We start from the raw sequence: 24,482 nt of genomic DNA, 5'->3' as shown, positions 1-24,482 counted from the left end.
AGCTAACCCATGCTGAGAGTGATATAATTAGATCATTCAAGGGATGCTAAAGTCATCAGATAAAAGTGACTGGAGAATGAGATATTCACAGTCTCAAAGAATCAAGTCACAGCTTAAATTTGAATTAAAAAGGAAGAGGCAATTCCCTGATGGTCCAGTGGTTTAGCACTCAGTGCTTTCACTGTTGTGGCCTGGGTTCAATCCCTGGTTGGGTAACTAAGACCCTGCAAGCTGTGTGGCACAGCCAAAAAAGAAAAAAAGGTAATCAAAATTAAAACAAATGGAAAAAAGCTCAGCTCTTTGGTGATGAGGAAATGAGCAAAACTCCAGTTATGGGGGATAGAGGGGTAAGAGGAGAATTCAAGGTGATTTATATAGGCAAGCTTTATGTAACAGTACTGGGAACACTGAGTATGTTATTATTAATATTTATCCTGAAAATATTTGCTTGAGATTCCAATTAAATATGGTGGAACATACGGCCATTTTTGCACAGTCCTTCCAGAAATTCACTGAGACAACAGTACTTTTTTTTTTTTTTTGGCCACGCCGCGTGGCATGTAGAATCTTAGTTCTTCAACCAGGGATTGAACCTCGCCCTTTGCAGTGGAAGCATGGAGTCTTAACCACTGGACCACAGGGGGAGTTCCTCAAAGGTGTTTTTTAAAGTGCAATCCACAGAGAAAACAGAATGGGAGACAAAGCAATAGTACTGAGTGATGTAAACCCATTCTGGACGGCAGAAAGCCAAGAGTGGAGAAATTACCAATTCCGCAACTTAGGAAGAACGAAAACCACAGTGCCCAAAGGAGACACTAATGAAAACCTGATTGCCCTCATAGAAGCTCAGAAAGACTCAGAACAAAGGCACCAGAGACTTTTAAAGGTGAGGCTGAAGTAGGGAGTTTTGATAAACATCTGCATAACCATTACTGAACGGCATTAACCGGAGAAGAGTACAATCAGCAAGCAGATCATTTTTCTCTCACCACCACCCCCAATCTCACTTAAACCTAGCCCCCCATCTGGAGATGACCAGGCTGATCCTATTGTGTTCCAGTCATATGCAAGTATGAGTTCAAGCTTGTTTTCAAGTATTTCAAAGACCCAGTAAGAACTGAAATGAAACTTTCAGGTCACATTGACAGCTGCTTCTCTCTGAGCAGGCCCCACCTCAACCTCAGGAGCTGGAATGCAGCCTTTCAGTTTTTTGTTGTTTTTTTTTTTTTTTTATCACTTTCCTTGTTCTGTCTTCTCCCCACTCCCCTGCAGCTGTTTCTACATCCCCTAGGGTCATGTGTACCAGGAACAAGAGGAAACAGGAACAGACTTGCTAGGACTGTTACAATTGCCTCCCACCCCCATCCCCCAGGGCAAATGGTCAAATGCTGGCTCTTCATAGCGTCACAGTGCATTTATGGATGCTTCTCACACCTGTCTTCTCGTGCCCCATCCCCAAAGGAGACCTCTGCTCTGCACTTCCTCACTGCAACAGTGCATGTTCTGCCTCACCTCCGAAAGGACCCCCGAAGCTCTGACTCCGACATTACACCCTCTAAGCAGGTGGTATAAGGCAGGTCCCAGGTGATTCTAACATGGCTCTTTTCCTAAGAGAAAAGAGCCACATAGCCCGTGGCATCTTTGCCTCACGAAACACTGGAATTATAAACTGCATCCTTTGAAGACCCCTCTCTTGACTCTCCCAGCACAGGCAGCACCAGTCAGCCAAGATTATCCCAAGGGAGAGTCACACTCTGGCTCTGGTATATAAGAGCTCATCCATATAAGATTCATAAACTCTTAACTCTGGGTCTCCACGCCCATCCAGCACAGCCAGGTAACTACTTCCTAATTCTAGTAGGAAATGAGAGATTTATTCCCTGGAGAAGTGGGACATAAGAGATTCAGGCTTGAAGGAATCTAAACACTTTTCTGGGAAAATATGTGAAAATTCACACACTAAATGATGGAACCTTTAGTTCCCTATGAATGTAGTGTTAGTCGCTCAGTCATGTCTGACTCTTTGCGACCCCATGGACTGTGGCACACCAGCCTCCTCTGTGGAATTCTCCATGCAAGAATACTGGAGTGAGCTGCCATTCCCTTCTCCAGGGGATCTTCCTGATCCAAAGATTGAACCCGAGTCTCCTGCATCGCAGGCAGATTCTTTACTGTCTGAGCCATCAAGGAAGCCCAACATAGGCACTAAGTCCTATGCAAATTGGATAATTCTTCCTGCAAAAAACTACATAAGACTCTGAAAACAGAGCTAGAATTAAGACTAGCTGGGAGTCCTCCAATGAAATAGCCTAGTCACTCCCGCATGGTCATAAAACTTTGAAATGGACCAGAGAAGGGACTAAGCATGTACACAGAGATTCCTAGAGGTTTCTCACTGCCCTAAGTATTAACCATAAATGAGGTGCCGCTAGCCAACAGATGTTTGAGGAAAGCCTCCTACATAGAAGGCAACCTGCGTGGCCCCTGCCCTAAAATGCAGAAATAAGAGGTGTAGGGGAGGGCTAATACAGAGGGTAGAAGAAAAATGGCTTAATTATAATTGATTTCCTCAGAAATAAAGAAAAGATGTTTCATCCATGAAATAACATGACATTATTTAAATAATTAGAGAATTTTTAAAGATCTTAGAAATATGAAGACTAAAATTTTAAAATTCAAGGAAAAGGTTGGAATATAACATTGACAAAATATCCCCCTCCTAAAACTGCACATTCGGGGAGAAATTTTTTAATTAGAAAATCAGTCAAGGTGGTCTAACAATAAATTGATAGGAATTTAAGGAAAATAAAACAGAGGAAGAGGAGAAGAAATTATCAAAAGATAAATGACCAGAAAATATCCTAGGATGAATAAGGACTCATGTTATCATAAAGTTAATGAGATCCTTAATGGTTCTGGAAAGAACAAAAATAGGTTGTACATAAAAGGGATCTGAAATAAGAGTGCTCCTTGACTTCTCCTTGGTGCCACAGGAAACTAGAACATAATATTGTAATTCCCTTAAAATTTGGATGCAAAAGTCATTTTTAACTCAGAAAACTGTTCTCAACCAACCATCAATCTAGCGCAATAGTAGAACAAAAGCATTTTTGGGCATGCAAGGAATCAAAACATTATCTCTCATATACTGTTCAGTTGGCCACTACTGAAGGGTATGTTCCACACAAATGAGGAAGTAAACTAAGAAAGAGGAAGCCACAAGATTCAGAAATCTTGGGACCCAACACAGAGGATACAGGATGCCAAGTAGAAGTCTTCGAAAGAGTTTCACAAGTGGCCTGGAGAGAAACCAGCACAGACTGAAACAAGAACAAAAGGAGGGGCAGAAAAAAGAGTCCAGGGGGAAAAAAAAAGGATATTTTTGATCTATGCAAAATTATAGAGGCTTTTGGAGAGTTGAGAATAATTCATAATAAATACATAGTAAAGGAAGCAAATGGAAGATACTAAGGCAATGATTAACTATAGGAAAAACAAAAAGTTGTGTAAGAAAAGCAAAATGTAACCATAATAAACTACTTGACCCACAGTGACGTTTTAAAAATGGAATTCCATCTTCTGCTCAAATGATCCACTACACCTTGAATAAAATCCACACTCTTTATCATGGCTTAAAGGAGTATTCACAATGTTTCCCCTTGCTCACTAAACTCCAGGAAATTTAGTAAGCTAACTCTGCTGCTCACCATGTATGGGACGCCACCTCCATGTCCCATGGTTTGTCATGGTACTCAGGTCTTAGTGAGGCTTTCCCTAACTAGCCGGTACAAGTTAGTACTGGCTTCCCCTCAGTTCTGTCACCATAACATCACTTCATTTTATTTTCTTCCTACTGCATCACTAATTGAAATATTTTATTTGTTAGCATTTGAGAGGAGAAGGCAATGGCACCCCACTCTAGTCCTCTTGCCCGGAAAATCCCATGGACGGAGGAGCCTGGTAGGCTGCAGTCCCTGGGATTGCGAAGAGTCGGACACGACTGAACGATTTCACTTTCCCTTTTGACTTTCATGCATTGGAGAAGGAAACAGCAACCCACTCCAGTGTTCTTGGCTGGAGAATCCCAGGGACGGCGGAGCCTGGTGGGCTGCGGTCTATGGGGTCGCACAGAGTCGGACACGACTGAAACGACTTAGCAGCAGCAGCAGCAGAGAGGAAATTAGAATAACCTTAGTTGCCCTCCTCCAGGGGATCTTCCCAACCCAGGGATTGAACCCAAGTCTCCTGCATTGCAGGTGGTTCTGTACCATCTGAGCCACCAGGGAAACCATGGATAGAAGGGCTTTACATTTGTTATTTCATTCAATCCTCACAGCATCCTTGTGGGGTACATACTATTATTTTCTTTATAGACAAGAAAACAGAGGCACAGTTAAATAACTTGTTGGAGATCACTTGAGAGCAAAGCTGAGAATCACACACCAACATGTGGCCCCAGACTATCTTCATTACCATCATGTTACTTGGCCTTTCCATACAAGTGCCAAGAAGTGTGTCGACACTCCCTACCCTTCCTCCTCAAAGCTTCAAGACCTTGAGAAGTGCCCAGTGCTTACACACAAAGGACTCTTCACATGTTTGTTCAAGAAACGCATTACAAGAAAAAAAAAGAAATGCATTACAGGACTTCCCTGGTAGTCCAGTGGTTAAGAATCCATCTGCTATTGCAGGATTAGATCCTCAGTCTGGGAAGATACTTACATGCTGTGCGGCTACAAAGCCATCAGCCACAACTACTAGAAGCCCACATGCCGTAGAACCCATGCTCTGCACAAGAGAAGCCACCATGATGAAAAGCCCACACACCACAACTGGAGAATAGCCCCTGCTCTCTGCAATCAGAGAAAGCCCGCTGGCAGCCATGAAAAGCCCAGTGCAACCGAAAATAAATAAATAAATATTAAAAAGATAGAAAAGAAAAACTTTATTAAAAAAAGGGAGAGAAATGCATTACAGTAATCTGAAGTCATCACCCTGAGGAAAATGAAAAGAAGGAGGTGGATGTTTTGCCTTCTTTGGTATTAGTTGTATCACTGACCACATCTCAGCTTTGTTTTCCTTTCAGCACCAATGGTTTCTGGTTCTTCTAGGTTTAGGACCTCCTGCTCAAGTGATTTCTGTCTTCCTGACAGGCTTTGGGTCATTTGGTGGCTCCATTACTTTATTATTATCTCTCCTTTATCTCTAATCCTGTTAGCTCAGTTCAGTTACTCAGTCATGTCCAACTCTTTGCAACCCGTGGACTGAAGCACGCCAGGCCTCCCTGTCCATCACCAGCTCCTGGAGCTTGCCCAAACTCATGTCCATCTAGTCGGTGATGCCATCCAACCATCTTATCCTCTGTCATCCCCTTCTCCTCCTGCTTTCAATCCTTCCCAGCATCAGGGTCTTTTCCAATGAGTCAGTTCTTCACATCAGGTAGCCAAAGTATTGGAGCTTCAGCATCAGCCCTTCCGATGAATATTCAGGACTGATTTCCTTTAGGATTAACTGGTTTGATCTGCTTGCAGTGCAAGAGACTCTAAAGAGTCCTCTCTAACACCACAGTTCAAAAGCATCAGTTCTTCAGTGCTCAGCTTTCTTTATGGTCCAACTCTCACATCCATACATGACTACTGGAAAAACCAAAGCTTTGACTAGATAGATCTTTGTTGGCAAAGTAATGTCTCTGCTTTTTAATATGCTGTCTAGGTAAGTCATAGCTTTTCTTCCAAGGAGCAAGTGTTTTTTAATTTTATGGCTTTCAGTCACCATCTGTAGTGATTTTGGAGCCCAAGAAAATAAAGCCTTTCACTGTTTCCATTGTTTTGTCTAATCTTGTTAAGATGGTATTAACTTGTCTGCTGTACAAGGACTGAGGACAAGGTGGCCTCATCCTCTGGTATGAGCCCAGGGTGAAATGGGCGTGATGGTGACTGTGTCTCTGGCCAAGTGAATCCAGTGAGTTCCCTAAATGGCATCCAGAAGACTCACTGGTAAAGTGGAGGGGGAAGAACAAGAAGCTAGAAGACCACTCTTCACTGGACCTTTAATCCAAGGAGAAATCCAGAGTGCATACAAGCAAAAAATGATGATTTGGTCCCAATCGACACTAAGACAGAATATTCCAGAGAGGGTTTACAGAGAGGCCAGACAGTTCAGGTGGCCAGGAAAGGGAGCACTATAACAGTATAGGCCCAAATGGACCCTAAACAAAGTCCCAATAAAATCAACTCATCCCCCTGTCTTTTTTTACACCTCACACCACCACCACTCCCACTAATCCAAGCATCATCATCTCTTCGTTGTATGTCACTGTAATCTCCTAACAGCCTCAGCTGTCTCACCAAAGCAGGCTTTCCTAATGGTGAATCTCCTCGTGTGAACATCTTACTTTATAATCTGGAGAATCTGATAACATTCTAAACCATCAAAACCTGCCTCCTTGGGGCTTAACAGTTTCCCCTTCAACTTGTCTCTTTCCTCTTGCATTTTCAGAAAGAAGAAACCTTCAGCCGTTGCTTGGAAATCTCAACCGAATCTCAGTTAACCACTTCCAAGTTCTGTTTTCCATATAGCTATAACCCACAAGTCCACTAAGCTTTCTTCTACTATATAATAAGGATTTCCTCTAGTTTCCTTGAATATTTTCCCCAATACTCTCAGAGCCCTTATCAGTAGTGCTTTTAACATCCATATTTCCAACAAGAATCGGTTCAAGACATCAAGGCTTTTCTTTTTGTGATCCTCAGATTTCTTCCATCATCTGTCCAGTGCCCAATTCAAAGCCACTTCCTTATTTTCAGGTATTTGTTACAGTCAGTACCAAAATTCATATTCATTTTTTGTTGTTGCTGTAACAAATTACCATAAATTTTGTGGCTTAAAAATAACAGAACTTTATTATCATAGAATTCTGGAGGTCAGAGTTCCAAGTTAAGTGAAGTGAAATGAAGTGAAAATCGCTCAGTTATATCTGACTCTTTGCAACCCCATGGACGGTAGAGTCCATGGAATTCTCAAGGCCAGAATACTGGAGTGGGTAGCCTTTCCCTTCTCCAGAATTTAGATACTAGTCAAATTCTCCAGGGGATATTCCCAACCCAGATATCAAACTCAGGTCTCCTGCATTGCAGGCAGATTCTTTACTATTCGAGCCACCAGGGAAGCCCAAGAGTACTGGAGTGGGTAACTTATCCCTTCTCCAGCACATCTTCCTGACCCAGGAATCGAACTGGGGTCCCTGCATCGCAGGCAGATTCTTTACCAGCTGAGCTACCAGGGAAGCCCCTCCAAGTTAAGGTACAGAATTTGTTTCCTTGCTTTGCCACCTTCTAGAAGCCACCTGTATTCCTTGGCTCAAGGCCCCTTTTCCATCTTCAGAGCAAGCAGTATAGCATCTTCACATCTCACTCTTTCTGTCTCCCTCTCTTGCTCCCTCTTTCCCCCTAACCTCTGCTTCCATTGTCACATCTCTTTCTGTGAGCCTCCTGCCTTCTTCTTGTAAAGACCTTTGCAATTAAATTGATCCAAGCCAGAAAATCAAAGATAAGCTCTCCATCTCAAGATCTATAACGTAGTCACAAAATTTCCTTTATCATAAAAGTTTCAGGGGATTAAGCCACAGGCATCACAGAGAGTTCATTACTCAGCCTACCACACTTACCAACCACCTATCCTAGGCCAAGTATTGGATTACATGTGTTTGCACAGTGGCAAAGAACTGGATATGCTCTCTGTCCTGAAGAAATATACGATCTAGTGGGAAAGTACATCAGAGATCAATCCCCAAACCAGAACAGATTATCACACTCACGAGTGCGTGTGTGCATGCTCACTTGCTTCAGTCATGTCCAACTCTTTGAGATCCTGTGGACTGTAGAAAGCCAGGCTACTCTGTTCATGGGATTCTCCAGGTGAGAATACTGGAGTGGGTTGCCTGCCCTCCTTCAGGGGATCTTTTCACACCCACATCTCCTGCATTGCAGGCAGATTCTTCACCCACTGAGCCACCTGAGAAGCCCAATCACACCCATAAATAACTGTAAATTGCAATTCGTGCTCTAAAGGACTTGGAATCACAGAGGATCATACGATCAGCTGTGAAGTAGTGACATTCAGTCTGAGGCTGGCAGGGTAGTAAGGAGCTAGCTTGATGGGGAGCAGGGGGAAGGCCTCCAGGGCAAAAGGATTAGCCCTGAAGAAAAGTTTGGGGGGGGTGAAAGAAGCTGGAAAGATGAAGTGAGGCTGCAAAGGTAAGAGTGATCAGAACTTCTGGTGCCTTGTAGAGCACGGGGGGAGACTTTGGGTTTTAGTCAAAGCATAAGAGGAAGGGTTGAGAAGCTTTTTAAGCCAATGACAGATGTGATCACTCGGCTTTGTGGAGAACAGACTAGGGTGGGGGTGTGGATAAGCTAGAGGTGAACAAAAATAGAAACCTATTAATATTTACCCACTTGATATCTATTTATTACATATATATACCCATATATATTATATACCCATATAATATAAGCCCACTGACTAGAAGAGAGTGGCCTGAACTGTGCACTTGGCAGCTAAAATGGAGAGAACTGTGGAGATATAAGATGTATCTTGAACCAAAAATAATTGATGGGACTTGGTATAATTAAATGCCATTTAAAAGTCTGGGATATGACCATAGGTATGGATGGATTATGAGGAATATTGTGTATTAATGGAGATGAGATGCAAGAAAGGGGAATGGACCATCCATGAACCTTGAAATAATATGAGAAAACAGCACTTAAGATGGAAGAGAGAATGAGGAGCAAGTGCCAAAATCTTCAGTGGATAAGTTTGAGAGCATGTGATAGTTAAGAGGCAGAAAGAGATGGCACAGATTGCTGGACTGAGCAGGGGAAAGAGGATTTTAGGAGAAGTCTGATGGGACAGAATGGGCAGGGTGAAGGAGACCAAGCCCTTCTAACTCGAGAGGGAAAAGAGTACAGAACGTGAGCCCCCAACCCAGGTGACGGACGTGACCTCGCCGGAGGGCTGGAGGGATGGGAAGCATTTAAGAAAGGAGTGGGGAGGGGGTGCTAATACTGAGTTGTAAAGGGTCCTATGGACAAATTTGGGTGGGAGGTTCTAGTGAGGGTTGAGACAAGAGAGAAAACCCAGAGCATCAAGGGATAGTGAAGCATGGAGATACTGTGAGCAAAGTGTGATGTGCTGAATTTAGTCCCTGGGTTGCCAGTGTTGTGAGTTCTCACAGTTCATTCCTTGAGAATGTTGAGTACACGGGGCCCTGTATTTACCAGCGATCTGGAAGAGAGGCCAGGCACACGTTTCCTCATGGTCTTTTACAGCAAAGGAATGGGTGATTGAATCTAGGTCCAGAAGTCTGGGGTTGCTCCTACTTCCTTGTTCGGCTGGCCTTCTCTCCTGCTTCTGCTCAAACATCACCTCCACTGTAAATCCTTCCTTGACTTCTCTGATCAGCATTTTTCAAATAAATAAATGTACACAGTTAAAAGGATCCTGGAGATTTTCCTTTAATCTGTATATAGAGAGCTTACTCATTCTTCCCTCCACTAGTTTTTTTTTTTTTTTTAACTTCATTCTTTTTTACATCTGTTGGATATGTGGATGACTGCCAATCTTTTGTTATTACAAACAGTGCTGCAGTAAATTCTCTGGTTTGGATGTCATTTCACATAGGTACAAGTAAATGCAAGTCACTTCTAATTAACATTAACAATGATGTTGAACTATTAAATCTATCTCATAGTGTGTAGTTAAGTTCATGTGGTTGCAAAGGACCCCTCATTCCCAGCATCAAAATGTTGTCTTTTAACATCAAATTGTAGACTGACGGGCTACTGTGAATAAATGTTCTAAGAACATCATCAAGAGGAGGAAAGATGCCTGGTTGCCTGCTGGACTAGCAGACACGATGTTTTTTGTTTTGTTTTCAGACACAATGTTAATGTAAGAGGCAAGCATGAAATAATTAAAGCAGCATAAACATTATTGACATACGATATCCACATATCCACTAAATTACTGACACTACTAATTAGAGCAAATAGAACACAGCCCCAAAAGAAAAGAAAAATAAGTTAATTTTCAGGAAACTTTTAAAGAGTGACTATAGTAAGTGGCAAAATTGTCCACAGAAGATTTGAGAAGTCTTGGTTCTTGAGGTATTTGAGTGGAATAGAATTGAAAGCTCGAAAAATAAACTTAAAAGAACAATCCTTCTTTAGCAGAAGTAAATGCCTAAAATGACCTAAGAGGTTTTTTCTTTCAAAATTCCAGTGTTCGATGAACACTGCCTCTAAGTGCCTCTTCTGTTGGATTTGTTTGCCAGCCTATGCACTAATTAGTTTGCTTAAAAACTGCTTGGTTTGCAACAACAACAAAAAATCCCCATGTTAAACAGTACTGGAACTAGTTAACATTCCTAGACACTTAGAATTTGTTCTAAATTCTAGCCAGTTCCTTGGGGTGTGGCAGGGACCCTTTCTCTTTACATACTGCCTAAATCTGAAGGCAGTAGTGATTTAGTGAACCGGCATTATCGAGTTTGTTTCTTATGATTTTCATGGGTCCAGTTCATATTGTTATGTAGCATCTTTTTGAATGAACTTCTCCAGAAATGTTTTCAATGTATGCTTACAATCTATGTACAGTTTCACCACTGACACTCTAAAAACATCAGTCAGTAGCTGTATGAAATGAATCCTTCAATAGGCATTAAAACATGTGTTTACTGTTGTCTGTGTTTTTATAACCCTCTATATTTTGGTAGTCAATTACAGTTCTGACATCAAATAAATTCCGATGTGGAAACAATGTATCTACAGTTTGAAAACAAAGAAATATAAAACAGAATCAATGAATCTGAATCTAGGAAGTCTAGAAAGTGGACGTTGATTTAGCTCAACCAGTATCTGTAAAAAACACCACTGATGGTACAGGGTTCACGCAAGAGAGGAAAGGTGAGTGCTGAGATTGTAGGATATGATCAATATCTTATTTCCTGACTCCAAAAGGAGACTCTACTCTTAACCTTCCCATCTTTCACGTTCTCATTCCACTGTAAAACAAGTCACTGTTTTACACTCCACTGTAAAACAAGTCACATGAGAACATGGGCATGAGCCACATGATGAGTGGCATCATGGAGGGGACAGATGGGAAGAAGGTATAAATGGCAAGGAAGGAATTTTTTTGAAAATTATTTAATTTTGGCTGCTGCTGCTGCTAAGTCGCTTCAGTCGTGTCCAACTCTGTGCGACCCCATAGACGGCAGCCCACCAGGCTCCTCTGTCCCTGGGATTCTCCAGGCAAGAACACTGGAGTGGGTTGTCATTTCCTTCTTCAATGCATGAAAGTGAAAAGTGAAAGTGAAGTCACTCAGTCGTGTCTGACTCTCTGCGACCCCATGGACTGCAGCCCACCAAGCTCCTCTGTCTATGGGATTTTCCAGGCAAGAGTACTGGAGTGGGGTGCCATTGCCTTCTCCACTGGATCTTTAGTTCTGTGCACAAGCTTTCTCTAGTTGAGGTGAGTGAGGGCTATGCTCTAGTTGTGGTACGCTTGCCTTTCATTGCAGTGGTGTCTCTAGTTGTGGAGACACAGCTAGATGTTCCCTTTGAGCAGGAAGTTATTAATGAAATGGAAAACCTAAGCACCCCAAACTACTAAACTCTGCTAAGAAATTATGTATTAACCCTGTTTAATGAAATGGCCATGTATACACTTCAAAATGAGATGAAGATCAAATAAATTTGGGTGCAGCTTCCATGAATTAAGTTCTGCTCTTGACTATTGTAGAGGATCAGAATATGATATCCCAAAATATGCCACTTTGGGATAAGGCTCTAGAGCACTCAGGGTCAGTAGTTGTGGCTTCTGGGCTCTAAAGCAAGGCTGAGTAGCTATGGTGCACGGGCTTAGTTGCTCCTCTGCAGCATGCGGAATCTTCCCAGACCAGGGATGATACCAGTGTCTCCTGCATTGGCAGGCAGATTCTTAACCACTGGACACCAGCAAAGTCCAGGAAGGAAGGAGTTAGACATGAATATATGGAAATGTGAAGGCTTATCTTGAAGAATAGTAAATCCTCCACTATGACTGGAGGAGCACATACACATAAAAGGGAGGATAGATTAGAAAAAGGCTTCATGCACTAAATTAAATTCCACAGACAATGGGAAAGTCATAGAGGAATTTTGAGTGGGCGAGTGACATAATCAAAATAATGCATTAGGAAAATTTTAAAAAATTAATCTTGAGACCAACTGAAAGACTTTTGAAATAATTCAGGCAGGAAATAATGAGAGCATAAATTGTTGTTACACCAGCAATGGGAAAGAGAGAACATATTAGAAACAAATAAAATAGAATCCAGTATCTGATTGGAATGGAGTGGGGTGAGGGGGATAAGAGAAGAAAGAAGTGAAAGATGGTTGGACTTGGGTCAAATATGCTAAGGCAGGGGTCATCTGGTAGCAACACAGCCATGTAGATGTTCCCTTTGGGCAGGAAGTTATTAATGAGATGGGAAACCTAAGCACCCCAAACTACTAAACTCCACTAAGAAATTATGTATTAGCCCTGTTTAATGAAATGGCCATGTATACACTTCAAAATGAGAGGAAGATCAAATAAACTCAGGTGCAGCTTCCACGAATTAAATTCTGCTCTTGACCATTGCAGAGGATCAAAATATGACATCCCAAAATACGCCACTTTGGGATAAGGGTTATTTTAAGCTGAAGGCACAAGAGAGCCAACAGACACACCAGGAAGCCTCCCTGGAGCCTCCCTTTCGCCGACTAAAAGTAGAAACTTTTGAGAAATGAGGACTGCCCAAAGTCACCTCGCCAGCTGAAGTTTTATAGCCACAAAGGAGCCAGAAAGTCAGTCCTGAGATGGACCTGAACAAAAAAAATCTTACCCCATTCGTATCCCTTGTATATTTACCTCCCCACAGACTGCTGCCCTTGGAAATCTAAAACGTTTGCCTTTGTCTCATCAGTTCTCTACAAATGTGTTTTTCTTTGTTAGGATGTTATATAAACCCACATTCTAACCACCCTGTGAGTTAGTCATCACTGAGTTTCTCCTGTATTTATGCAAACTGCAGAGATAATCAACAGTTCTCCTCTTCTTACACTCTCTTTGGTCAGCCTAATTTGCAAAACACCAAGAAATGAACCTAAAAGATAGAAGAAAATGTGTTTTCCTCCCCTACACTCTACACCTTGGGTCTTTATGAGATAGAAAGAAGAAACTGATAACATGTATGGTTAAAAAACAAAGAAAATATTGGTTGTCTTTCTGTTTGGTCTAAAGACAGGCATCTTCTTTTTTAAAAAAAAAAAAGATTTATTTGGCTGTGCCAGGTCTTAATTGTGGCATCCAAGATCTTTGATCTTCGTTGCAGCATGTGAGATTTTTAGTTGTGACATCAAACACTTAGCTACAGCATGTGGGATCTAGTTCCCTGACCAGGGATTAAACCTGGGACCCATGTATTGGGAGCTCAGAATCTTAGCCACTAGACCACCAGGGACGTCCCTAGAGGCAGGTATGTTTGATATTCAAAGAGCAGTGTGGAACTCTTGCTTATATTTTTAGCTGATTACAGGAGCAAGAGCCAATAGCTCTCCAGTGCTATAAAAACTAGATTATTTCAGTATCTTCCACCAGTCTTCCATGCTATATGGACTACACTGTCCTGATTTTAACAACAAATAATTTAGATATAAAATTTTGTGCCTATGTATATTTGTACATGTTGCTGGAGGAGATTGTACATTCTTCTAAGATTTATAAAGTGATGTCAGATCCCAAAAGGATTAGAACACCAGTGAAGGAGATAGCACACTGGACTAGGAGTCAAAATATCTAGTTCCTCATCATGTTGTGCTATTTGTGGCCTTAAATAATTTAAGCAGGTTTTCTGATCTTCATTTTCCTTATCTGTAAAATGGGAGTTAATAATATAATTGTCATGCTTTCCTCATATGAAGATTTTGAGGTTATAATTCAATGTTATGTAACTTATATAGCATTTAGAAATATAAAGCAGCTCTACTTTTGTTAACTAAAGAAGTCCTTCTCAAAACCTGGATGTGTTTCCTCTATAAACATCAGCACTAACCTTGCAAGTATACAGACCATTCTACCAACCTTGAAAGCCATGAAATTCCTCATAATGCATATTATGCTTTCCCAAGCAGACCTTACAACTCCATTTTAACTCCACCTTTTATCTTCAAAGTTCAAAGAAACATTTATTGTCATTATAGATTCCTGCACTGATATCTAGCACTAAAATCCAAACGATACAACTCTGAGTCTGAATCAGCTAAAAGGAAACGAAAGGTACTAGGCAACACTGCCCTTTACCATAGTGATGGAACGTTAACAACTGCTGAGTGATACCGCGTGCAAATCCATCCTTGGCCTTAAACCCAAATTCCGTGAAGGTCTTTGTTGGTCACGTAAGAGACATTCGTGGCATGTTTGGCCTAGAACATCCCAACAGGTGCCCCTTCTATCTAGATTTATAAGGAGTCAGAATTTGAACTTTCATGTCCTAGAATTCTTAAACATTTCCAGTCAAAATAGCAAACTCATTTCTCAGACGAGGAGTTAGACTGTATATGCAACTGGTCACATATTCAGATCCACATAGCAAAATAAAAAAACCAATGAATTAGTTCTTTTTAGATGAAAAATAGACCTGTTAATGTAACTAGCCAAATTTTACAAATATTTCACAATTTTTCAATCACAAAGAATCACATGTTTTCAATACAACTCTTCCAGACCTTTGCTTGTTGTAATGTAATTTCCTCTATTTTTTTTTAACTTGTCTTCCTTTTTCCTCTCTTCTTGACCTTTTCCCTATATTTCCAGAGTGTGATTATCTCTTTCTTTAAGATTTTCTTTCTCCCATTAATCATTGAACACGAGAGAAATATTTTGCAAAATGGTTTTTCCTACAAAAAGGGCATGGCCTATATACGACATAGGAAAATATTTATATGCTATGCTATATTAATAAACTGATCTAATTTCTAAGTTATTTTAAGGATCAGATCAGATCAGTTGCTCAGTTGTGTCCGACTCTTTGTGACCCCATTTATCGCAGCATGCCAGGCCTCCCTGTCCATCACCAACTCCCGGAGTTCGCTGAGACTCACGTCCATCGAGTCAGTGATGCCACCCAGCCATCTCATCCTCTGTCGTCCCCTTCTCCTCTTGATACAAGTACTCAATTTCTAGAGGTAATTCAGCCTGTAGACTTGAGAAGACAAATGAGAAGCACAGGTGCAAGTGACACATGAACCCTCGTGTGTGATAGAAAAGACTTTCTGCTTTGGCTTCACACTCACCGTTGATACTGTCAATCATAGACTAGATCTTATGATAAGAATGTTTGCAATTGCTAAGTTAGGTTTAGAATCAGAGCATCCTCAATACTCCATTTTAAAACATTTAAAGCATGTTGCACCTTAAGTTGATATTATACAGCATCCAATTTCAGTAGACTTAGATGAATGGCCACTGACATGTATTACCAAATGGGCTACAGAGGCTCAGGAAAGCCCATCAGTAGGAATTTTTACCATATGTCACTTTAAATGTTTAGAGCATTTGGACAGCTGTTAAGGGGATAAAGTTACGACACAAAGACTGCCATATTTACAACTGTAAAATGAGCAGATTGGCCACAGTTTCCCCCAGTGCTCAGAAAGAATGATAGTATTATATAGAAAATAGAAGATGCCTGGGATAATGATGTCCATCTTGGAAGTTACCAGATTCTCATTCTAATATGGTAACCAAATCCCCTCGGGCATAATAAGGCTCACCATTCCACTAGGTTTGTCTAGAGTGGCATCTGTTAGAGGATTAACAATTGCCAAGCCTAAAATAAGCTAGAGAAAGCCTTTCATTTTCATCTTCTTACCCCCACTAAGAATCAGACAACCTGAAACCCTCAAAGACATAACTAAACCAAACACGTAAGGTACCCACAGTTTAGAAATAATTCTTCATTTATGCACAGAAATAGTTTACTCATAACCCTAGACTATACTACCCAGCTGTGCCCTTCTTTAAAAAAATTTTAAAAATTTTAAAACTTTAATTAAATGACCCAGGAGAACAGAAAAGGGAATTCTCTAGCCCCAGACCCACGATCATAGCAGAGTCCAAAAAGAAGAAGAAAGACTCCAGCAACAAGTCAACGAAAAGCCACGGAATCTGTTTACTACGGCCCTCCCAATGTCCATTTCCTCTGTTGTAAAGACTTCTCCCCTTGCTACAAAGAGACTTGCTGTGTGTGGCTGGCCTTGGTTACAGACCCCAAATTTTAATTCTCTGCTGACCCCCAAATAAACCCATCTGTGTCAGAGAAATATTTGCTGCAGTCTATTTGTTTTAGGTCAACCCTCCCCTGGTCTATTATCTTGATATCAGAAATAATGCACTGAAGGGGAGCAGAATAGACCACCCCCAAAATATGCCTCTTTAGCATAAGGACAATTTTGAGCTGATCATTTTTGAAAAGCTGTAGACACAAAAGAATATCTGAAAACAGAGTAGAAGTTGCATTTATAAGGGAAATCCCCATTTGGAATGGTGTCTCCCTCTCTGTGCCAGGAAAAGAAGGATAATAAAATCTCTAGAAACTCTTAACAAGGAGAAGGTACTGACTTAAACATGCAGTTTATTCCTGTTTTCTGTGTGTTTTTTTATAACCTTCCATGATTAGCTTGCACCAAACTTCAATATCTTTCTATAGTCTTTAGCTGAAGATGATATTTAAGGTGGTAACTTGGGTCATTTCAAGGAGTTACTCAAGTTTTCCTGGATATCTTCGATGTACACAGGAGGTATACATGTTATTAAACTTGCTCCCCCCGACTCCTCCCCCATTAATCTATGTTTTATTATGGGGATGTTTCAGCCACTAGGGCTTCTTGATAAAGAATCTGCCTGCCAAAGCAGGAGATACTGGTTCAGTCCCTGGGCTGGGAAGATCTAGAGGAGGAAATGACAACCCACTCCAGTATTCTCACCTGGGAAATCTCAGGGATGGAGGAACCTGGTGGGCTACAGTCCATGGGGTCACAAAGAAGTCGGACACAACTCAGGGACTAAACAACAACAGATCAGCCAAGAATTAAGAAGTATAGAGGGAGAATTGTTTTTCCTCTGCTATAGAGCTAAAAGTCCTGATCTGAGCTAAGAGATAATATCTGAAATTATGAAAATAATTGGGAGATACACAATTCCTGAAAGAAACCATAACTTGATTTTAATTCTTCACATAAATCTCTAATAATCAACTATTTTCAACTTTCTTTCACAAGATTTTAAGCCCATTTCAAATATTTAGACCTTCTTAGATTCAATGACCTGACAAGCAAGAGAAATTCTGGCATTACAAATGGAAGTTTTCTTAACTCACCTTCCTTTTTCTCTATTGTTCTAAAATCAGATGAAATTATTTATTACAGAGACTCACTAAATGAAACACTGGCCAAAATGAAACTCTCATCCATTGTTCTTGCTTTTTCTTTTTTTCTCACTACCTCAGGTTCTACCAATGCCCTTTTGTTAGGCCTGCTTAACTAGCTGCACTTCTCTGAGCTTGGCCTGAGGGGCCACATCCTGTGTCTGGAATGTGAATCCCCACCCCCTCCCTGCCAGGCCCCTTGTTGGGCCCCCTGCACACACACAAACAGCCCCCTTCCTGCACTTAACCATGCATCCCTGACAAAGACTTCCTGTCTCTGTCCTTTCAGATACATGTCATCTCCACTTTCATTCAGTAAATTATAATAGGTACTTCCCACCTTTATACACATCTTATTCAATGTGTATGCAATTTTTCTCACTCGGTTGTTTGTTCTGTATGTGTCCATCTTAAAATAATAGCTCCCAGGCAAGACTATATCTGGAAAATTATCTGAGGACAGAACTTATCAAGGGCTTCCCAGGTGGTTCAGTGGTAAAGAATTCGCCTGCCAAACAGGAGATGCGGGTTCCATCCCTGGGTTGGGACGATCCCCTGGAGAAGGAAATGGCAACCCACTCCAGTGTTCTTGACTGGCAAATCCCATGGACTGAGGAGTCTGGTTGGCTGCAGTCCATGGGGTGGCAAAGAGCTGGACACGACTTAGTGACTAAGCAGCAGCAGCAGCAGCACAGCAGATCTTATCATGGTGTCATGTGCAAATCATTTTTTTAAAATGATGATTATGATATAAATACTGAGGTAAAAGGTGAGTAGAAAGGTAACACATAATCATTTCTTTCTTAATCTTAGTAAAATATAAGAAAACAGAGATGAGACTACTTGAAGAGATCCTCCAGTTTCCTGTGTAAAGGGCTGGGGGTTTTGTACTCATGCTAAAGCACCCATGAATTTACAAAAATGCATAATCCATTAAATTCCACCTGGGACAGGAGAAAGCTGAAAAGCAAGACTGTTTATTCTCATAATTCTCTCCTTTTACTCACGAATTTGATACTCAGAGTATATTTTTCATCTGAAATTAGACAGGAGCAAGCCAGAAATAGAAATCTCTAGAGACTTTTTTCAACACAGCACATTTGCATGATCCCTTTTAATACAGAACTACATTTTCCACTCATTTCCTGCTTAATCACAGTGGAAATGTTTGGTGAAAAGACATCCTTTCTTGTAAGCACAGTTGTAGACTGGGATGGGTTGTGGGTAAGCCCAGTTAGCAACTGTACTTAATGCTCTCCTAGGAAACTCTGAACCGTGGCCTTTTTCTCCTCAAAGTTCAGACTACATATAGGACTCGCCTGCTTCCAGGATGTTGGATAGCAATAGCACTTGCCCATGCTTCGGTCTTTTAAAATAATTGCAGTTTTCCAACGTGGGAAAACAGAACCCTTAAAAGGGTTCATTTCTACATCTTTCTAAGTAATAAGCAGCTAGGCTCTTTATCCTTGATTAGCATAAGAATAAACGTCACTAGGGTGCTCTTGAATTAAAAAAAAAAAAAAAGCCCTTAGGCTTATTTGATGATTTGTAACTAACTCCTAGAAGCTTGAATTTCCACAAGGAACAAAATAAGAAGAGCCTTCTGTTTTTAATAGAGGTGGGACAGATTCCTTCCATCTCCCACCATCACCTAGTCCTGAACCTTTGTGACTTACAGCCGGCAGAAAACCGCCATGTACTACCAGGGACACCCCCAGACCTCTTCTCCAAAACCCCCCACCTCCTGTGCATTTTAGAAATTGAGAAGAGCTTCCTCTCCCTTTCTATACTTCAAAACAGGCAGGGGAAGGAGCTACGTGCCGCCTTTTATCTCGCTTCACAAATACAGCTGTGAAAAACCTTGAGGCGGCACATCCTGTGACGAGTTGAGCAGAAATCTGAAGAGAAAAATGAAGGGAAGGTTCGGTCCGAGCTTCATTGATAAGGAAGATGCTGCAAGCGTTTTGCATGGCAACCAGCGAGCCGGTTCTTCCTCAGTCCCCTGTCTGCCAACTCTGTCTGAGGAATCGCGGGCTCAATTCATACACACATTGTTGTACAAGTACAGTCATTCTCACAAGCGGTTACCTTCATCGTGGGGCCAGAGCTCGAACACAGCAGCTAGAGGCGAGCGGAGGCAGAGGCCCTGCGTCCCGAGCGCTCCGGGAGGCGCGGATCTGGGGAAGCGGCCGGGGTGGCGGCGAGCACACGTGGCTGGCGCGTCGCAGACTGGCCCGGGCTGCGAAGTCTGCGGGCTCTCTTGCAGATTGCATCAGCAGGAAGAGTCTTGAGGCTGTGTTTCCCCTACACTGCCCCCAGAGGGTAGCGTTTCTTCCAACACGAAAATTCCTCCCCTGCACCCAGCTCAGACCCTTATCCACCTCTCAGCTCACCCGTGGGGTTGGAGGAAGATGCTAGCGTTTCAAACATGTTACCCTTGGATTAGTGCCTTGGCATGTGCGTATCTTTGATGTGAAAATGTACCATGTCAAGGAGGAGGAAAAAAAAACAAAACAGATCACAGACCTTGATGGCGGTTCCCTCCTGAGCAGGCTGCCTGCCCACCTGACTTAACGACTCTCCCCAGAGCAACTTTCCCTCATGCCCCTGCTCAAAATTACACAGTGGATGCCCGACATCTAAAACAGAAAATTTTAAATGTTGCTTTTCGCATAGTAAGAAGCACATGCATGATTTTTGAGAGTTTGCCCAATCTCTGTTTCTCCCACCCCCTTCCTCTAGTCCCACAGTCCCTGCTCAAACTTTTTTTTTTTTTTTGGTCAGTTTCTTTTGTACATGGGGAAATCATTTTAATTGATTGACTGAACGTGTAAAACTCTTTCTGATTTGAACATTGCCTGCTAGACCAGTTCATACTTTCTGGGTCCTCTCTTGTCTTCTATATGAAAGCTCCAACATTGCTACTTCTCCAGGTCTCAGGTCAGGCTACAGGAGTTTTGCTTAAATGCCCTTCTGGTTGACCGCAACTCACTCTGTCAATCAGGCAACTTCCCGTTTTTGTAACTATCAGCTGAAGTCTTTACTATGAAATCAAACCTGAATCCCTCAGGCAGAACTGAGCCCTTGGTTCGTCTAGTCAAGGCTATGGTTTTTCCTGTGGTCATGTATGGATGTGAGAGTTGGAGTGTGAAGAAGGCTGAGTGCCGAAGAATTAATGCTTTTGAACTGTGGTGTTGGAGAAGACTCTTGAGAGTCCCTTGGACTGCAAGGAGATCCAACCAGTCCATTCTGAAGGAGATCAGCCCTGGGATATCTTTGGAAGGAATGATGCTAAAGCTGAAACTCCAGTACTTTGGCCACCTCATGCGAAGAGTTGACTCATTGGAAAAGACTCTGCTGCTGGGAGGGATTGGGGGCAGGAGGCAAAGGGGATGGCAGAGGATGCGATGGCTGGATGGCATCACTGATTCAATGGATGTGAGTCTGAGTGAACTCCAGGAGTTGGTGATGGACAGGGAGGCCTGGCGTGTTGCGATTCTTAGGGTCGCAAAGAGTCGGACACGACTGAGCGACTGAACTGAACTGAACTGTGCACTGTGCTTTGTCCATATCCCTTATTTTAATTATTTGTTTGCATGGATGTGCTTAGCTGGGAAATCCTACGGACAGTGGAGCCTGGCAGGCTGCAGTCCACGGGGTGGCAAAGAGTCGGACAGGATAGCGACTGGGCATGCATACGCAGTGTTACATCATTAGATTATGAGATTCCTGAGGGTGGATACTTTGTGGTAGTCATCTCCTAAAGCTAGGGTGAGGCAAGAGGCAGATACCTCCTCACTCCACAGCATCAAGCAATTGGAGATTTAACCCCTATGAACTGAAACTCTAGAATAAGCAGGACAATTTAGGGAGGAGGCTGGGCCCTGCCCAGACCACCACATATTTCTTTTCTCCAAGTCAGGAGATCGCCCCAACCACACATGTACATAAAAGGTTCCTTGAAGGTCAAAGGGGGAGTATGTCAAGGGCTGTTCTACCCATACGCCTTTTCAGTAAAATCCATTTTGGCTAAGAGATACATGTGCACACATGGAAGGATCCTGAGATATACCAAATATAGACTGTGAACCAGGCAAATCAGAATGATTGGCCAAAGGAAACCCAGAAGAAATACCACATAAAAGTAATTCAAACTGCCACAAGGACTCGACTCAGCAACACCCATGGAGTCCACCTGTGTGGCTATCCACAAGAATTTTACTTTTTTTCCCCCTCTTAATAAATACTTTATTTGGTTCATTACTTTCCATCTTTGTGGGAATTCTTTTCTGCAAAGCCAAAGGGCCAGGGCCTTTGTCACTAACCACTGGTCTAGTGGCTAGGATCTGGTGCTCTCCCCACTGCGACCCAGCCTCAGTCTCTGGCTGGGAACCCATGCCCTACTCCAAGCCATTGCTTGGAGGCCACCTGAGATCATATCAATCACCCTGGAGAGGGAGTGTTCAACACAAATGTGTGTGTGGATGCTCAACTAAATTTGGTTAGGTGAAAGAATGGTTAAATTGTATGAACATAAATCAAGTAGCAAAGTGTCCCTCAACTACTGAATGGATAAATAAAATGTGGTATATTCACAGAATAGAGTATTATTTGGTAATAAAAACAAATGAACTACTGATGCATGCTGCATTTAACCTTGGAAACATTACACAAAGTGGAGGAAGCCAGTCGCAAATGATCACCAGTCGTGATTCCATTTATCTGAAATATCTGGAATAGGACAGAAAATAGATGGTTATTGCCAATCTGGGGTGAAAGAATGGGGCAATAGAGAGTCACTGCTAATGTGTATTGAGTTTTTTGTGGGGATGATGAAAATGTTCTAAAATTAGATTGTCGTGAGGGTTGGACCACTCTGTGAATATAATAAAATAGAATTATACTCTTTAAGTAGGTCTTCCCTGTAGCTCAAATGGTCAAGAATCTGCCTGTAACGTGGGAGATCCAGGTTCGATCCCTGGGTGGGGAAGATCCTCTAGAGAAGGGAATGGCAATTCATTCCAGTATTCTTGCCTGGAGAATCCCATGGACAGAGTAGCAGGCTGCAGTACATGGGATTGCAAAGAGTCAGACACAACTGAGTAAGTAACACTACTACAATACTCTTTAAAAAGGTAAATTGTATGAGGTGAACTACATCTCAATAAAGGTATTTTTTAAAAAATCAGGTAGCTAGTAGAAAACTTTATGAGAAGAAATAAAGCATGGGAAGGTGATAGAGAGTGATGGGGTGACAGATCTGAATGAATTAATGAGTAGATTCTGAACCATGCCTGGCAATGACATCTGGATCCAATGACTTTCCCATGAAAGGATTCTTTCAGCAATGAAGGAAGAGAGAAGGTGGTATAAAGGCAAAGGGAAGCTAGAAGTAAAGCTAAAGAGGAATTGGTGCAGTTAACATCGGCAGAAGGACCTGGGGACCATCAGCTGTGGCTGTGTTTGTTCTCCCATTTCCCTCTGGTGTTGAGAGGAGGGTCCCACAGATCTCCCTCTCTGTGACATGCACACATTTCCCAAACTTCCCTCCCAGACACCAAGATTTCTGTTCTCAAATGAAGAGTGTCATCATCAGCCAAGACTGTCATTCTGTCAGTGACTCAAGAAAGTCACAGTTAAAAGATATTGAAGGAAGTTGGATTCTTCAAACTTAATGTAGTCCATATCTGTATCCATAGGCAGTGGTTTTTTGGTTGTTGTTGTTGTTTGTTTTTGTTTTTGCTGAACTTGAAGAAGAGATAGAATTTCTAGCAGTCTCCAGAGACACTAGCTTTGAAGGGGACTTCAGAGTCCCAGAAACCCAGCTCCATTTTGTCATCAGTGTTATTAAAAAATCTGCTATTGTATTCATTATGAAGATTATATGCCAGCTATGTACCTGCAGAATTTCTCTCATGTATCTTACTAAATCTTCTTTAGAGGAAAGAAAAGTCACATTCTCTCAATTTCTGGGACGTGGTTCAGGAGAACTAGCAGAAAACAATGATGCTTTCTGTCTAAAGAATAGAGGGAGACTTCCTTGGTGGTCCAGTGGTTAAGAATCCACCTTGCAATGCAGGGGATGTGGTTTCAAACTGTGGTCACAGAACTAAGATCCCACATGCTGCAGAGCAACTAAGCCCAAGTACTGAAACTACTGAGCCCAAGTGCTCTGGAGCCAGTGAGCCACAAATAGAGAGAAGCCTGCAGTGCAAAAGATCCTGCCAAGTAAAATAAGATAAATAAATAAGTATTTTAAAGAAAAGAAAAGTAGAGGCACATCTAGTCTAGAATTCTACTCTACAAATTCAGAAAAAGACTCCTTTTCTCTAGTTTTCAAAATGAAAATTGCTACAAGGTTTTATCTTTTTTATATTCCCTCTAATGCCGGCAACTATTATATATATATATCAGTCACTCAGTCAGTTCAGTCACTCAGTCGTGTCCAACTCTTTGCAACCCCATGGACTGCAGCCCACCAGGCCTCCTTGTCCATCACCAACTCCCGGAGCTTACTCAAACTCATGTCCATTGAATCAGTGATGCCATCCAACCGTCTCATCCTCTGTCAACCCCTTCTCCTCCCGCCTTCAATCTTTCCCAGCATCAGGGTCTTTTCAAATGAGTCTGCTCTTTGAATCAGGTGGCCAAAGTATAGGAAATTCAGCTTCAACATCAGTCCTTCTAATGAATACTCAGGACTGATTTTCTTTAGGATGGACTGGTTGAATCTCCTTGCAGTCTAAGGGACTCTCAAGAGTCTTCTCCAACACCACATTTCAAAAGCATCGATTCTTTGGCGCTCAACTTTCTTTATAGTCCAACTCTCACATCCATACATGACTACTGGAAAAAAATATATGTATGTATATACATACACTAAATTTAATACTCAAAAATTCATTTATACTATACTTCATGGAAAGTTTAAGAAATTTTCCAGGAAAAATTGAACTCAATGGATTTACTT

General features: G+C 41.8%; 1 protein-coding gene across 2 annotated transcripts in view; it reads right to left on the bottom strand.

Moving 5' to 3' along the window:
- The window catches only part of BCAT1 (branched chain amino acid transaminase 1), a 124,223-nt gene extending 104,455 nt beyond the window's left edge, over positions 1–19,768 (bottom strand). The window contains exon 1 of one of the 2 annotated variants that reach the window (XM_061417618.1): positions 19,601–19,768. In XM_061417618.1, coding sequence (XP_061273602.1) covers positions 19,601–19,606 — 6 coding nt within the window. In that variant the 5' untranslated portion in view covers positions 19,607–19,768. Of the gene's footprint in view, positions 1–17,072; positions 17,305–19,600 lie in introns of those variants that run through there. The other variant, XM_061417616.1, reaches the window with a different exon arrangement.
- Between the last annotated feature and the right edge of the window lie 4,714 nt (positions 19,769–24,482).

This window comes from Bos javanicus, chromosome 5 (assembly GCF_032452875.1).
Source record: "Bos javanicus breed banteng chromosome 5, ARS-OSU_banteng_1.0, whole genome shotgun sequence".
Classification (NCBI taxonomy): domain Eukaryota; kingdom Metazoa; phylum Chordata; class Mammalia; order Artiodactyla; family Bovidae; genus Bos; species Bos javanicus.
This window is presented reverse-complemented; position numbering and strand designations above follow the sequence as displayed.